General features: G+C 36.5%; 1 protein-coding gene across 6 annotated transcripts in view; it reads left to right on the top strand.

Annotated features, from left to right (window-relative positions):
* scaper (S-phase cyclin A associated protein in the ER) overlaps positions 1 to 14,229 on the top strand; it is a 64,936-nt gene that overhangs the window by 16,380 nt on the left and 34,327 nt on the right. For all 6 annotated transcript variants that reach the window (XM_023347296.1, XM_023347292.1, XM_023347304.1 and 3 more), the window contains 8 exons: positions 1,213 to 1,324; positions 1,749 to 1,889; positions 2,007 to 2,162; positions 2,268 to 2,410; positions 2,701 to 2,782; positions 2,878 to 3,030; positions 4,997 to 5,104; positions 8,396 to 8,532. In XM_023347296.1, coding sequence (XP_023203064.1) covers positions 1,213 to 1,324; positions 1,749 to 1,889; positions 2,007 to 2,162; positions 2,268 to 2,410; positions 2,701 to 2,782; positions 2,878 to 3,030; positions 4,997 to 5,104; positions 8,396 to 8,532 — 1,032 coding nt within the window. The remainder of the gene's footprint in view (positions 1 to 1,212; positions 1,325 to 1,748; positions 1,890 to 2,006; positions 2,163 to 2,267; positions 2,411 to 2,700; positions 2,783 to 2,877; positions 3,031 to 4,996; positions 5,105 to 8,395; positions 8,533 to 14,229) is intronic.

The raw sequence follows: 14,229 nt of genomic DNA, 5'->3' as shown, positions 1-14,229 counted from the left end.
CCTAAACAATGTGCTTGACTTAAATGAATTACAACCTGACAAAGAGATGGTATTTATCAACTACTTTTGTAACATTTGTACCCCAGAGTGTAAAGGAATCGTTCCAATATTTTCTTGAGAATATTTACATAAAGACGTAATACACATTAATTAACTTTTTTTTTCTCAGCTTTCTTGAACTGAAATCTTTACAGCTACTCTTTAATTGTTCCATACCTTGCTATTTGTGTTGATGACACCTGGCATAGCTTGAGACATGAGGAAGTGAGGAAGATTTTATGGAACTTTCCTGTCTGAATGGTCAATTCGTATTGGGCTCAAATGAGTGGAATTCTGTACCAAAACGTGTCATTATCATGTTTTTTTGTACATTTTTACTCCTGTTAAAAGATGAAGTTTCATTGCCCTCAGTTTTTCAGAAAAGTATTGACCAAAGTAATCAGAAAGCAGGCCAAGCCATCAGTTTAATTTTCAAGCATCCGCCTTACAAAGGTGAATATGGAGGTGTGGAGGTGAACCTACATACACATGTTATCTACAGTCAATACTGTCTGCAGTGACTGTAGATAACAATATAAAGGGTGATTAAGTGATCTTTTTAAAGGGTAATTGCTGCAATATTTCAGATCTAGTTTCATTGATTCTGAAGCTGTTGTCCTCATATGGAGGAATTTTTTGATACTTCAACCTTCCCTTTTTCCCCCACTAATTGATATCATGATTGTAGGAGCCATATATACATTTTTGGAACCTAATACAAAATGTTATTTGTGTTTATGTGTATTTCCTCTGTTGTTTGAAAAAGATAAGCGTCTTAATTGTATTGTGTTTGAGCTTATGACATGGTGCCTTTTGATTGGTTAGTGACTAATTAGTTTATCCAAGATGAAAGTACTAGCTCTTTGTAGAAGTCTGGCACCTGGAGAGTAACACAGTCTTTTGACCGTCACTTTCTATTTGTTTTGAATCTGTTTGTTATTTTTATGTTCTTTTAAGTTAAGTAAAAACTGAAAGATGACCGTCGGATTCAAGACCTCTTTTTTCTAGAAGAAACGTGTCGCGTATGAAAGAGCTTTAAGGGGCTAGACTAGTGAGAGCTTGCCGCACTTACAATGATCATAAATTAGTTTTTTTTAATCCCTTGTCATTTTTTGCAACCTCCCACCATTTTAAGGCAGGTCACTGAATGATTTCTTTCCATAATTTTTACAGAACAATTGCGGAGTCAAAGAAGAAACACGAGGAGAAACAACTGAAGGCACAGCAGCTGAGGGACAAACTCCGTGAGGAAAAGACGCTCAAGTTGCAGAAGCTCATGGAGAGAGTAAGTCAGCTGGCCTGATGGCTAGGTTACTAAAGAAACTTTATTCAGGCTGTGCTCACACTGGCTCACAACGAGCATGTCTTTCAACACACTGCCTCATAGAATCACTAAATATTAAAATTCTCTCCTGTTACATTTAGGCCAGCTGGCCGCAGCCAGACATGAGATCTCTTGCCAAAATCTACAGCCTTTCATGAAGTTTGTTTTCATTCTCCAAGCCATAGCAAAATGAAAAAGTCGTAGAATAAATTGGGTTAACCACATAAATTCATAAAGTGGTGTTTATTCTTATTAATCCCCACAAGGACTTGCAAGTGAAGGCATAAAATGGGGGCAGAGGGGATATCACTGTTTAGTCTTTATGAATCTATTATGCATTCTTCTAGTCTCACCTCACCAGCTGATCACTCTTCACTTTCTGTAGGAAAAGGATGTGCGAAAATGGAAAGAGCAGTTGTTGGACCAGCGTCGGAAGATGATGGAAGAAAAGCTTTTGCACGCCGAGTTCAAGAGAGAGCTGCAACTCCAGGCCATTGTGAAGAAAGCTCAAGAAGAAGAGGCCAAGGTAGAGAAGGGAATTCCTAAAAAATTCTAACAATGTGTCCTTTCCAAAATTTAAGTTTGAAACAACATCACTTAGTTTATGTTGTGTGTTCTTGCCATTTTCTGTTTGTAACATCAGGTGAATGAAATAGCTTTCATCAACACTCTGGAAGCCCAGAATAAGAGGCACGACGCCCTAGCCAAGTTAAATGAATATGAACAACGCCTTAATGAGCTGCAGGAAGAAAGGCAGAGAAGACAGGAAGAAAAGCAGGCTAGAGATGAGGCAGTGCAGGTTGGGTTTCTATTTATTTCATGTTTTAGTCTGTTTGTATTTTTAATTTGCCAATTTGACTGTTAGCTATATCTACATTTAGTTATTTTTCTTTTGCTCTTGTAGGAACGCAAGCGGGTCTTAGAAGCAGAGCGGCAGGCAAGAGTGGAGGAGCTGCTTACGAAGAGGAAGGAGCAGGAGGCTCGTATCGAGCAGCAGCGGCAGGAGAAAGAGAAAGCCAGGGAGGATGCAGCAAGGGAAAGGGCCAGGTTTGTGCTCTAACATTGCTTAAATTTGGGTGTTTTTAATCTTGTTTTAGGACACATGTGAATTCAGTCCTGTTTTGATAAAATTATGAATTACTTTTTTTCATTATACAAGAATATGTACTTTCACTACTTACTAAAATGCGAAAAAGTTCAGAGTATGACTACTTTAATCTCTTACTAAAATTCTGCAAATAGATGTAAAGCATTTGTCAATTATCTGTTATATTATTGAACAACATAAGGTATGTATGTGAGCATTTACATTTAACTACATCTTTTTAAATCTAAAGAGACCGAGAGGAGCGTCTGGCTGCTCTTAGTGCCGCCCAGCAAGAGGCCATGGAGGAGCTTCAGAAAAAAATTCAAATGAAGGTGTGCATATTTTGCTGTTTTTGCAGACATGCTCGAGAAATATCCTCTTTCCTAATAAACCTACATTGTTTTCATTGTTTTTGGATTTCTCCCAGCATGACGAGAGCAGCCGAAGGCATATGGAGCAAATAGAGCAAAGAAAAGAGAAAGCTGCTGAGCTCAGCAGTGGTCGACATGCGAACACAGACTACGCCCCTAAACTGACACCTTACGAGCGCAAGAAACAGTGCTCACTTTGTGGTGTTGTGGTATGTAATGTTTCAGAGCTTGTGTTGTCTTGTGTGTCATTTTGCTCAAACATTCAAATGGAAATTCAGCATTAGCATAAAATTCTCCATACAGCAAAATAATATGAAGGGTCAAATTAGCTGAAAGTGGAATATCTGTTCTGTAACTTTAAATGTGTCAACAGCTAACTCTGAATCAGACTCAAATGTGTGACAAATGCCAAATGTCATTAACTATTTACATAAAATAATTCTTAGGAACATTTACCAAGAGCGGCATTGGCATGTTGCCAACCAAATCATCATAAACATCATATCAACCAGCACAATGTTTAAATGTTTATAGCTGGTTATGCACAAAGAATAAATGATAGCTGCTGATAAACAATAGGAAACGGCGGAAAAGAGCCGAGCAATATGGCTAAGACTAATAAAACACGCTGGACAACAGAAGATGGAGGAAGCCGGCCATCTGTGAAATCCTGTGACTTGTCATTAAAGGTGGATGCTGATTCACCAGATATTAAATATTTCTCCCTTTCAGCCACACACTATTTAGCACAACTCTGTTGGGGTTATTTCAATGTTGAGAATCACATGGTGGAAATGTTGTGGAAATGATTAGCATTGCATTTAGACACACACTGTTAAGTACAATTGATAATGTTATAGGATTTGCTGACCTGAATCATTATTTGATGTTAGCTTGTTTAATTATAAAAACAGGAAAAGACTAATGTACCGTTTTTTGGGCTTTGGTAATTTGAAGCAACTTTGATGCAATATTTGGCTGTCTCCATAGGAAAAATGCTGACTTGAAGGTTATTCAAAGGATTTTTAAAGAGTGCTCATTTAAATGTTGATTTAACAGCATTTATTAAACTGATGTATAAATTACTATATTCCTTTTTTTTTTCTTTTAAAGCATCTGGCAGTAAATTGCACAAGCACACATTTATCTTTGATTAACTGGCTGCCATTATAACAAGGGTGGGACACCTTGGCACTTCCAACCGGCATCAGATAAAGAGAAGGGTCAAGGGCAAAATAGGGAATCTTGTTAAAATGTTAACTGACCTTGGGCTGACATCTGACACCAGAGATCACGGATGGGTCAACAGCGAGCACTTTGTTTAATGACATTAAACACAAACCACCTCAAATGGCCGGTTTGCAGAAAATGATTAAAAACTATTGCTGCTTTCACTACTGCTTCATTGCGTGGCAATTTATCAGACAAGCTCTACAGTAAGACCTCCTTGAAAAAATGTTCATACCCTTTGAACCTTTGTGCTTTCAAGTTACACAATGTGCAAACTTCCATGTATTTATTAGGGGTTTTATGTATTAAACCAATACAACAAAGAACATCATTAGTATGTGTAAGTAGTAGTTCCAACTCAGAATCTGTGGCAAAACACCCGATCAGACTCAGAGGACAAAGCAAAACATTCAATTTCTAGAAGTTCAAAGCCGTTAAAGACATTTTACAGAATATGCAGTGAAAAGTGGTTCTAAAAAAGTATTGAGTCGAATTTAATTAATCCTTAAATTATTCATATTTAGAAGTAAAATATTTTTAATTCATTTGTTGATCATTTTTTTATGTTTCCACTGATATTTTGACAATGTATTTTTGAGAATGAGCTGAAGTCATTGAGACTTGACCGCTTTCTTACAATTACCTTGATCTTTAACTCCCTCAAAATATTCACAAATGTGAAATAATTGAGGAAGTATGAATAATTTTGCAAGGCACTATTTATCCTGTGCAGGTAAAATAGTGACAAACACAACCTTCCTTAAGTTGGAGTTAGTGCAGCATGCGTTGTACAATTTATTCTCTAAACTGAGGTTTAGCAGCCATAGATTGGCCCATTGTGCTTATCTGTGTGATGTATTGTGTCACTAGGGTAGAACCCTTTCTTGCTCTTGCCTCCATTGTGCCCATTGCACTGACCTCTGACCACTATGTTTGCTTTTGCAGATCACCTCAGAGGTGCACCTGTTCAGCCACACCAAGGGCAAGAGGCACCAGCAGGCCGTGCGAGACAGTAGCAGCATCCAAGGCCGGGAGCTCTCTGATGAGGAAGTGGTGCGTATCACCAGCACGCTGCTGGGAACAAACATCCCTTTATTGTGTCAGAGACTAGTGCCCTGCTGCCGCTTGTGTTTTGTAAATAGACAAAGTGAAACAGCAGTTGTCCTTTTGACGTAGGCAATGTGATCGTTTATGGATCCTATTATATTCTGTCACAGCACTGTTGCTTGCTTTGTGAGGTTAGAAATGTACATAGTTAGGCTTCAGTGAAGGTTTGATGTTACCCTGTTGTCCCTAGGCCTTTTTTTTTTGTCATAGAGTGGCTTTCTGTGGGAAAGCAGCTTCTTATTGCAAGGCACTCTGTCAGGCTGCAATATGAGATTGGCTTTTCAGTAAAGCTCATTGTGTGGCTGACAACTGTTGGTGCTAGAAGCAGCCCCTTTGGTCTTCCTGCTCCTTTTATTTTACCTTTTAACACAGAACAATCAATACCTCTGACTTTTTGCTCTCTCCATTATAATAATTATTTCCTCTTATCTCACTATTTTTAGGCACTTACTGCATTTTTACTTCCCTCTTAAGTCATTAGGAGCATACATTCGGATTTACTTGCACTATTTTATAACATTGTCACTGTTTTCCTAAAAGGTGTAAATCTAGTTTTTTAGTCAAAATTGTAGAATATTCAAATTAATCTCACCGTTTTTAGTTGCTGTTCCTACTGATCTGTTGTTTCAGTGAAATATTTTAGCACAGCTTTGGAACCATGCAGCTATTGTGAAACTTAGCACAAACTTACATTTTTGTTTTATTTATGTTTTTTACCCAAGACTTTTTGGGTAAAGTTCAAATTGTGATTATTGCCTAGATCAGATTAGAATGAAGAATGTACTACAGTTTGCATTTTTATTTTATTGATCATCTCTGTCAACTTTGTATGACAATTGTCTGATTATATTAAAAATTTACTTTTTATTACCTGTCTTGCAGCTTTTACAAACTGTATGGTGGGTCTAGTTGCCTTGAAGATAGATTTGTTCTACGCAAGTTGAAAATCTAGTTTTTACTACTACTAATAGACCTTCTACTACTACTGCATCCATTGCCACTGTTACAACTAAGAATATATCTACCACTACTATTACTACTACTAATAAAAAATAATAATGTGCAAAATGCATTTTTTATTTTAAGTATCTAAATAAATCAGTGTGTTACGTTTCCTTTGTGGTATTTAGTATGTGTATATTTAACTTGCCAATTCAGATTTTTGCCAATAGAGATTTTTTTTTTAATCACTGACATTGTAAGGTGCTATAAGGTCACAATACTCCCTCACTGTTCCAGTCTTATTTTACTGAAAAATATTGAATAATACCCTTGAAACAATACAAACTTGTTTTAACTGCATATGAGGTAGTGCTCTCAGATATAAATGAAAAGTTTGTCTTAATTCTCTTATGATTTGGTGAGCTTATTTATTAATCACCTCAGAAAAAGGTGCTTGATGTTGTTATCTTGTTCTGAAACACTAAAACAAATATCATTGTGGTAATTTGATCTTTTGTAGAAGGATGGCTTTACCTTAAGACCAACATGACATGCAGATGTGTGCCAATCAAAAGGGTTTTGTATTGAACTAAAGCACCAGTAAACAGATAAACACATCCTGTAAAATATACATTTGTAAAAAGCTTCCTTTTTAGATGTGTGACTGGTCAGGTTGTCAGGAAGAGCGAGAGACATTTCCAGCGCTATCACATTTCTGCCATCAGAGCCAATCTGTGATATTGTGCTGGAGCTGCGCCCTTGGGTCAGTGTCTTTGGTGCTTTGTTTCTGTGGTTCTGTGGTAGACAGCTGTCTGTCATCAAGGCTGAAACTCTTAACTGCTAAACTTGCCAAGAAATTGTAGTTCGTGTCTCAGTGTTGTCCACTGATATTCCAGCAGCGTTTGATCTAGCTGTTGAGATTTTTGTAATCCATGATGTTTTGGTTTAGATGACTAAAATACTTCCATTAGGTAAGTGGCTTGTGCCTCTCAGAGATATTACAGATCAGCTACTTCTCAATCACAGGACAGCTTTGGTCATGAGTCATGACTGACCTGCAATATTAGTGATAAGAGGGGAAAGATACATACGTATAAAGAATATAGAAATTGAAATGTAATGAATGATTTGTTTTCAAAAATCCTAAAGCAAAATACTCTAAACAGCACAACAAACTTTGTCACATGGAAATTTAAATTCTTGAAAATAAGACGATGTGCTATAATTTGTTATAAGTTTTCTGAATTAATTAGTTATAACAAGAATAAATAGAGACTTACTCTGCTAATGTGATGTATGACTTTCTTTTTAGGCTTTAAATTTTGTTTTCAAAATGTAATCCATGCCTTTTCTTCTTATGGAAAAGACCGTTTCACTTTCTATAGGTTAAGTTTGGATTCAGTCTGTACTTTTGTGGAACTAATTTGCTTTTGCACAATTGAGGTTTTTATTACCCCTCTCAGTGACAGCCTCCATTCAGACAGCAGGTGCAGAGACAACACTTGACCAAAGGCTATGGTATCCCACACACAGGTTAGCTCCACTACTGAAAAGAAACCCTTTATCTGATGGCCATCCTATTCTCTGGGGTGCTAGATGACAGGATAATTGGGTAATTGGTTTCTTGCACATGCATCGTGGTGTCCAAATGGAGTTACATTCCCCTGTCTGCTGGTGGAAACATCAGAATCATTTGACAGTGCCCAGACAGAAGGCAACACCTCCAGGGGGCTTGCATGTTTATGGGTGGGCTTGTAGATATAAAAGACAATGGAGAGTTAGAGGTAATCACTCGTGCTGGTGGCACACAATGTAGATCTTTTTACATGTTTGTGAGCAGTTGTGTATTCACTAGAAAACTACACCAATCAAGGTTTTGAGCCATTTCTTCCTTTTTTTTATTCTCTAGTTGCTAATGGGTATGGTGTGTTCACTGATATGAAAAAAAAATAGTTATTTTGAATTTCTTAACCACCTGTCATCAGTTGGCACTCATCAAGCTAAAATGTGTCCAATTCTGATCAATAGCTGGTTCCTTTGTGGGTGTCTTTGTGTTTATTGTGCAATAACATTTCAATGTAAGTTGTTTTGGGTTTGACAATAATTATGTTTCATATGTTAGGTGTTTACAACCCTGCAACATTTGACTGAATAGTTTAAACATCCAGAAAATTAAGCTGGTGGTTCAGTTTCTCTCTGTGTTATATATTTTTATCTTCTACAATTGATTACATTTTCTAACAATAATTTTCCAGCTGTATATATACCACATACCTTTTTCCATTATTTTTTTAGGAGCATCTCTCCTTAAAGAAGTATATTGTGGACATACTGACAGACAGCTCCGTCTCCTCTGAGAGTGTGAAGGATGGTGAAGAGCGCCAGAAAGCGAGGAAGAAAGCAAAGAAGCTTCGTGCCAGAATGAACTCCAGGTAATAACATCCTCTTTTTCTCTAATTCTGTCCAACAGTTTTTTGTCCCGCTTGACTCTTATCTTCTCACACACTCGAAACAAACCTGAGCCAGAACTTTTTTTATATATATATATATGTGACAAGGAGTCAGAAAGCGGATTATATTTGCATCCTTGCTGTCTACAAGATGGCACTGATGAGGTGAATTTATGACCACTTTCTGTGATTGGGGAGCAAAGCTGCGGATCGATCCATAGGTCCTCTTCTTCCCTCTGTACAGAGCTCTTCTCCAAATTGCTGCCATAGCACCGCCAAATCTGAAGTCTCCTTTAGTGTACAAGATATATGTTAAAGGCGGTATGAGCATGTCTATTTTTTTTTCTTCTTCTACGTTATTGATTTTTAAATGATGCATCAAAGTAAATCAATAGTAATCAACAAATGGGAGGTGATGGTGCTATATGTCATAACCTGAACTTCAACTCTGTCAGATTAATTCACTGTCAAAAACGGGAGGAGAATGGAAAGAGACGATGTTGACAGTTTTTATTGACTAACAGCAGGTATAGAGATGTTATTGAGGCAGCTTATTGGAGGATTTCATCATAAACAAATTATCATCAACACATGGGATCTATTTTATATACACTCTCACACACATGCCTATATACACTTTTCAAACTGTGATAGTCTAATTAATTTAGCACTACGAAACTTCAAATAAATGGTGTCATGCTTCTAAAAAACTGTGAACACCAATCTAAAATGATTAGGAAACAAATTAATTGTTTCTAAATCATTCTATAAGTTTTTCATAATAAGAGTCATTTTTCAGTCACATTGTGTTTGACATATGTCCTGAATAGCACTGTTGAATTAAAGTTTGATACAAAAAGGAAAGTGAAGTTACTCCAGCAGTATATGTGTTTTTGTGTGTGTGGTTTTTTTTTAGAGGTTTAATTTTGGTTAAAATCTATCATTCTATATTTAGCTTGACATTATAACAACATTAATTGAAGGAGAAAAAAATCATTTTCTATATTTCCCATAATAGAATACTTTTCACTATGTGTTTGACATATTACCTGTTAATTTGGGCACTGTGAAGTTACTTTCACTCATTCTCTCATTTTAACCATTTTTATCTAGTTAGAATGAGAGAAAATAATTTTGGCATTTGTGGGATTTTTTTGTCTTTTTTTTTCTTATCTATAAAAGTGTTACTTCAAAACTGAGATATGTACTGTTAGTTTGTGCAATGTTACATCCCTACAATGAACACATAGAAGTGTGTAAAAAGTGTTGGTTATTTGGGGTTTTGCACACATTTGAAATAACTTGAGTGGCTGAGAATTGAACTTCTTAGCTCCCAGGATGAGGATAACTACTCTTTTAACTGATCCACAGCTGCTGCCTACCCCTACTCTGACCCAGCCTCACTCAAGAGTTATTGCAAACCTTACTGTGAGGAAAATAATGTCTTCAATTGGTGAAGTTATCCTGAAACTCTTGTGTTAGACCATGGGTCACCTGCTAAAGTTATTGATGCCCTAGATTTTTAAGAAGGCAGTTTCGATTAAGAAGGACCACCTTGAATTAAAATGGCTAGAGTTTTACACCTGATGATGATAATACTGGAAGGCAGCAAAAGCTGAAGGTAAATTTTTGGAGCAAATATTTTTAAAGTAATCGTGTAACATTCCTTTGGCAACTACAAGTGAACTTTTTGTAAGCTCATAGCTACTCTTAGCCTAGCCTCTACCAACCGCACACTGTGCCTATAAAAACTTCTTAACCCGTCGGATGTTTTACCCTTTTATGACTTTTACTAATCAAGTATGACAACAAAATTTGACTTTTTTTTTGTATTTATTTTTATTTTTTTACAAAATTCACAAAAATACTGTTAAATTGAAAACTGATTTCTACAAAGTAAAAAATAAAATCTTTAACAGGAAAGGAGTGATTGCATAAACATTCAACCCCTTTAAAAGTGTCTAGTGAATTTGTCCTAATAGTGTCGCAATGAGTGGAATGGAGATCACCTGAGTACAGTGAGGCAGTCTCAAGTGATTCTAGTATAAAGACACCTGTGTCTGGAAGGTCCATTCACTGGTTAATCAGTATTCCTGGCTAATATTACAGCATGAAGACAAAACAACAACAAAAAAACCCTCTCCAAGCAAATCAGAGAAGAGGTTATTGAAAAGTATCAATCAAAGGGTGAATGCTAAAAAATCTTCAAGTCAGTAATCATCCCCTACAGTTCAGTTAAATCCATCATCAAGAACAGGAAGGATTATTTCTCGTGTAAATCTACCTAGGACAGACAGTCTTCATAAACTGAGTGACCGTGCAAGCAGGAGACTAGTGCGAGAGGCCACAAGGAAACCTGTAACTACATTGTAGGAGCTATAAGCTTCTGCAACTGAGGTAGGAAGACAAGAACTGTCGCCTGGGTTTTTCACCAGTCAAAGCTTTATGGGAGATTAGCAATGAGAAAGCCACCGCTGGAAAAAAAAAAACATACATCAAGTTTGACAAAAGACATGTGGGAGACTCCGAAGCAGCATCATGCCAGATGTGGAGACGTTTCTCAGCAGCAGGCCCTGGAAGGCTTGTAAAGGTAGAAGATCAAATTAATTTAACCATATGTAGGAAATTCCTGGAGGACAATTTGTTCCTACCTGCAAGAGAACTATGGCTTTGGAGGACATTTATTTTCCAGCAAGACAAAAACCAGAAGCATCCTGCTAAAGCTACACAGAAATAGTTTGAAGACAAACAGGGTGGATGTTCTGGAGTGGCCTAGTCGAAGCCCAGACCTTAATCTCAGAGAGAATTTGTGGCTGAACTCGAAAAGAGCCGATCCCCACCAACCTGTCAGAACTTGATCAGTTTTACAAAGGAAAATGGAGTAATATTGCTTCATCCAGATGCTTCATTTCAACCTGACTGAGGCAATCCAAGTACACTCTGGGTTGCATTGCAGCCAAAGTTGAGTCTACTAAATTTTGTTGTCAAAAAAGCCAAATTTTGTTGCTCACAATTGATTTGTAAAAGAAATAAAATTATAAAACATCCAACAGGCATCAGTCAGGCCTATACTTTTTATAGGCACTATTTTTTTTTATTACCAATTTTTTGATGGGGTCCCTTAAATTCCTGAGTTTGATTTTTACTTCTTGAGTCTTAAAAGTTGAGCATTCATGGCTAAATGAAAGGGGAAAAACTGCCCATTGATGTCTCAGCTAGAATCTTGACTAAATTTGATCCAAGAATGAAATGTACTCAAGACAGGCAGTGATGCATTACGTTTTATTCTATGTGAGAGCCAAACCTGGATTATTCATGATTTTATGGCTTTTTTTTCATCCAACAAAGTTAATCATCCACATCGCACAATTTCAAGTTCTTTCTGTTTGAGAGTCTGGATTAAGCCCAGGTGCATGTTTGACCGACTGCCATAATTAACCGAATCTGCGCTGAGTTTTAACTAATTTCGTGTGGCAAAATATTCATAGCTAAATCAGTTTATTTATATTTTGTAGTACGGATGGAATGAAGTGGTGGGCTGCAAAAGGACATTGAGAACCAGTCATATGTCAGTAGTATATGTAAAAATTGTTTAGCTTTAAACAATTATTAATAAAAAATAGTCTTAAATTTAAGAAAGCTTAAGAATATTTAAGAAATAAATCACAGTAATCTTTAATGAACAGTTATGATGACACAAATCTTTGTAGATGGAAACTAAGTCTCATAATTTCCTAACTCCCTTCCTAACCTGGAAAATAATCTGGTTTAATGAATATGGAGTTGTCCTTGATCATCCAGACTAGTCTGATCTGAATTGTGAAATGGGTGGAGATCATTTGTCAAACAGATGGTTTTCTACATTGATTGTTGCTGTTGAGTACTGTTTTTTCTTAAAGCCCATTCTGAACATATGTGGTGTTTGTCTTTATATTGCTGGAGTTCTGCTATATTGGTGATTTGCTAACTAAAAACAAGCTTTGCTTTTGTGAAACACATTTTTTCTTTCCGCGTCACAAAAACCCCTCCATTATAATCATGTTTGCGTAAGGCAGACTTATTTTCAAGCCCTCATTACAGATAATGTATGAATTATGAGAAATTTCTTAAGATAATATATTACTGTTATGCTTTTCAGAAGAGAGTATACATTCTTAAATGACTTAAGAGACAATTACAAGCTTAAACAACCATCCATCTCCTACACTTTATTCTCTGTACTGGTGGGGTTTTTTGCCTTTGTGAGTCTCAGCGGTGCTACGAAAGTGACAACATGATCTGCCTCTGTTCACCATCACTCTGCAGCAGACCCGCTGAGACCAGCACTCAAAGGCAGCAGCCCTTTAGAGGTCATAAATAACACAGAGCTCCCGTAAACATAAAGGTGAGCCACTTCACCGCTGGGTGGAAATGAACCATTTTATTGGAACACCGTATGGTGTCTGTAAAAAGTGAGGGGTTCCCACACCCACGCTCTCAATGCTGTAATGCAGTACTGTTGTATCATAAAACAGTGCAATCGTACCATAGCCAGCATTTTTATTTTTAATCAATTTGACCAACATTCGATAATGAATGTTTTTGAGTTCAAAATAAACTAGTTTAATTTTATGTAAGCAGCATTTAAGGGCAAGACGGTTCGTTCTTTACAGGAGTGTCCTTGATTTGCACTTGTGCACTTATGAAGTGTTTGCTGTTGATCTAACCTCTAATTATTATGCTGTTTTAGATTTGATAGAAAACATTTAGTTGATAAGTGGTCAAATAAACATGATTCTTTCTACGCACAATAAATTGATTATATCTTGATGTTATTTCTATGCCTTTCCTGTAGTTTTTGCTACCCTGTTTTCTATAATTAGAGTTCTGAAGAAAGACTTTAACTAATTCCTTTTTGACCTAAAAGGGTATAAAAAATTCATATATTTGAAAAAGTAGCAAACAGTCCTCTGTTTTTTTGTTTTTTTTATTTACGTCTTATTTCTTCCTTCCTTAGGTTTCTTACCTTTGTCTCGTTGCTCTTTGCTTATTGTGCAATTAGTTGTCATGCTCTAAGAGTTCCTGCACAGTCGTAAAAAGTCTGCCAAAGAATGAAATTAGCTTTTGTCATTTTCCAAGTCTGGAATTGAATGGTGTCTTCTGGATTTGAGGAACACATTTATATTAAAACCCAACTAGATTAATTGTTTGTATAAGTGTCAAAACTCAAGTCCTGAAAAGTACAGATCGTTGAACTGAAAAATATATAGGAAATCTGTGTTCTACTAATTGACTATGCTTAAATACCTGAGTTCATTAGTTGATCGAGCATAGCTGGTCCTGATTTGATAATGTAGAATATGGACAAATCCACCTGTCTGATCCCTGGAAGTATCTGATTCCATCAATCATGAGATTAATTACTGGAAGACCCTTGTTCAGACTTTGATCAATAGTTTCTTATCATGTTTGGGAATTCCTGATAAAAGATATTTACCCTTAATCAAATTTCTCTTGCAAAGATGCGCGCGCACACACACACACACACACACACACCCCTTTTCCCCCTCAACCTGATAATGTCTAATGTCACTGAAATAATAGCACATGGTTTTTCTTACTTCCACACACTGTTAATGTGAGACATCAATGAAAATGTTACACTGTATTCTCAACAAAAGCAAGACAATGGTAAAGAAA

This window comes from Xiphophorus maculatus, chromosome 2 (assembly GCF_002775205.1).
Source record: "Xiphophorus maculatus strain JP 163 A chromosome 2, X_maculatus-5.0-male, whole genome shotgun sequence".
Classification (NCBI taxonomy): Eukaryota; Metazoa; Chordata; class Actinopteri; order Cyprinodontiformes; family Poeciliidae; genus Xiphophorus; species Xiphophorus maculatus.
The sequence above is the reverse complement of the archived record's forward strand: the minus strand, read 5'-3'. Positions and strand labels throughout refer to the sequence as shown.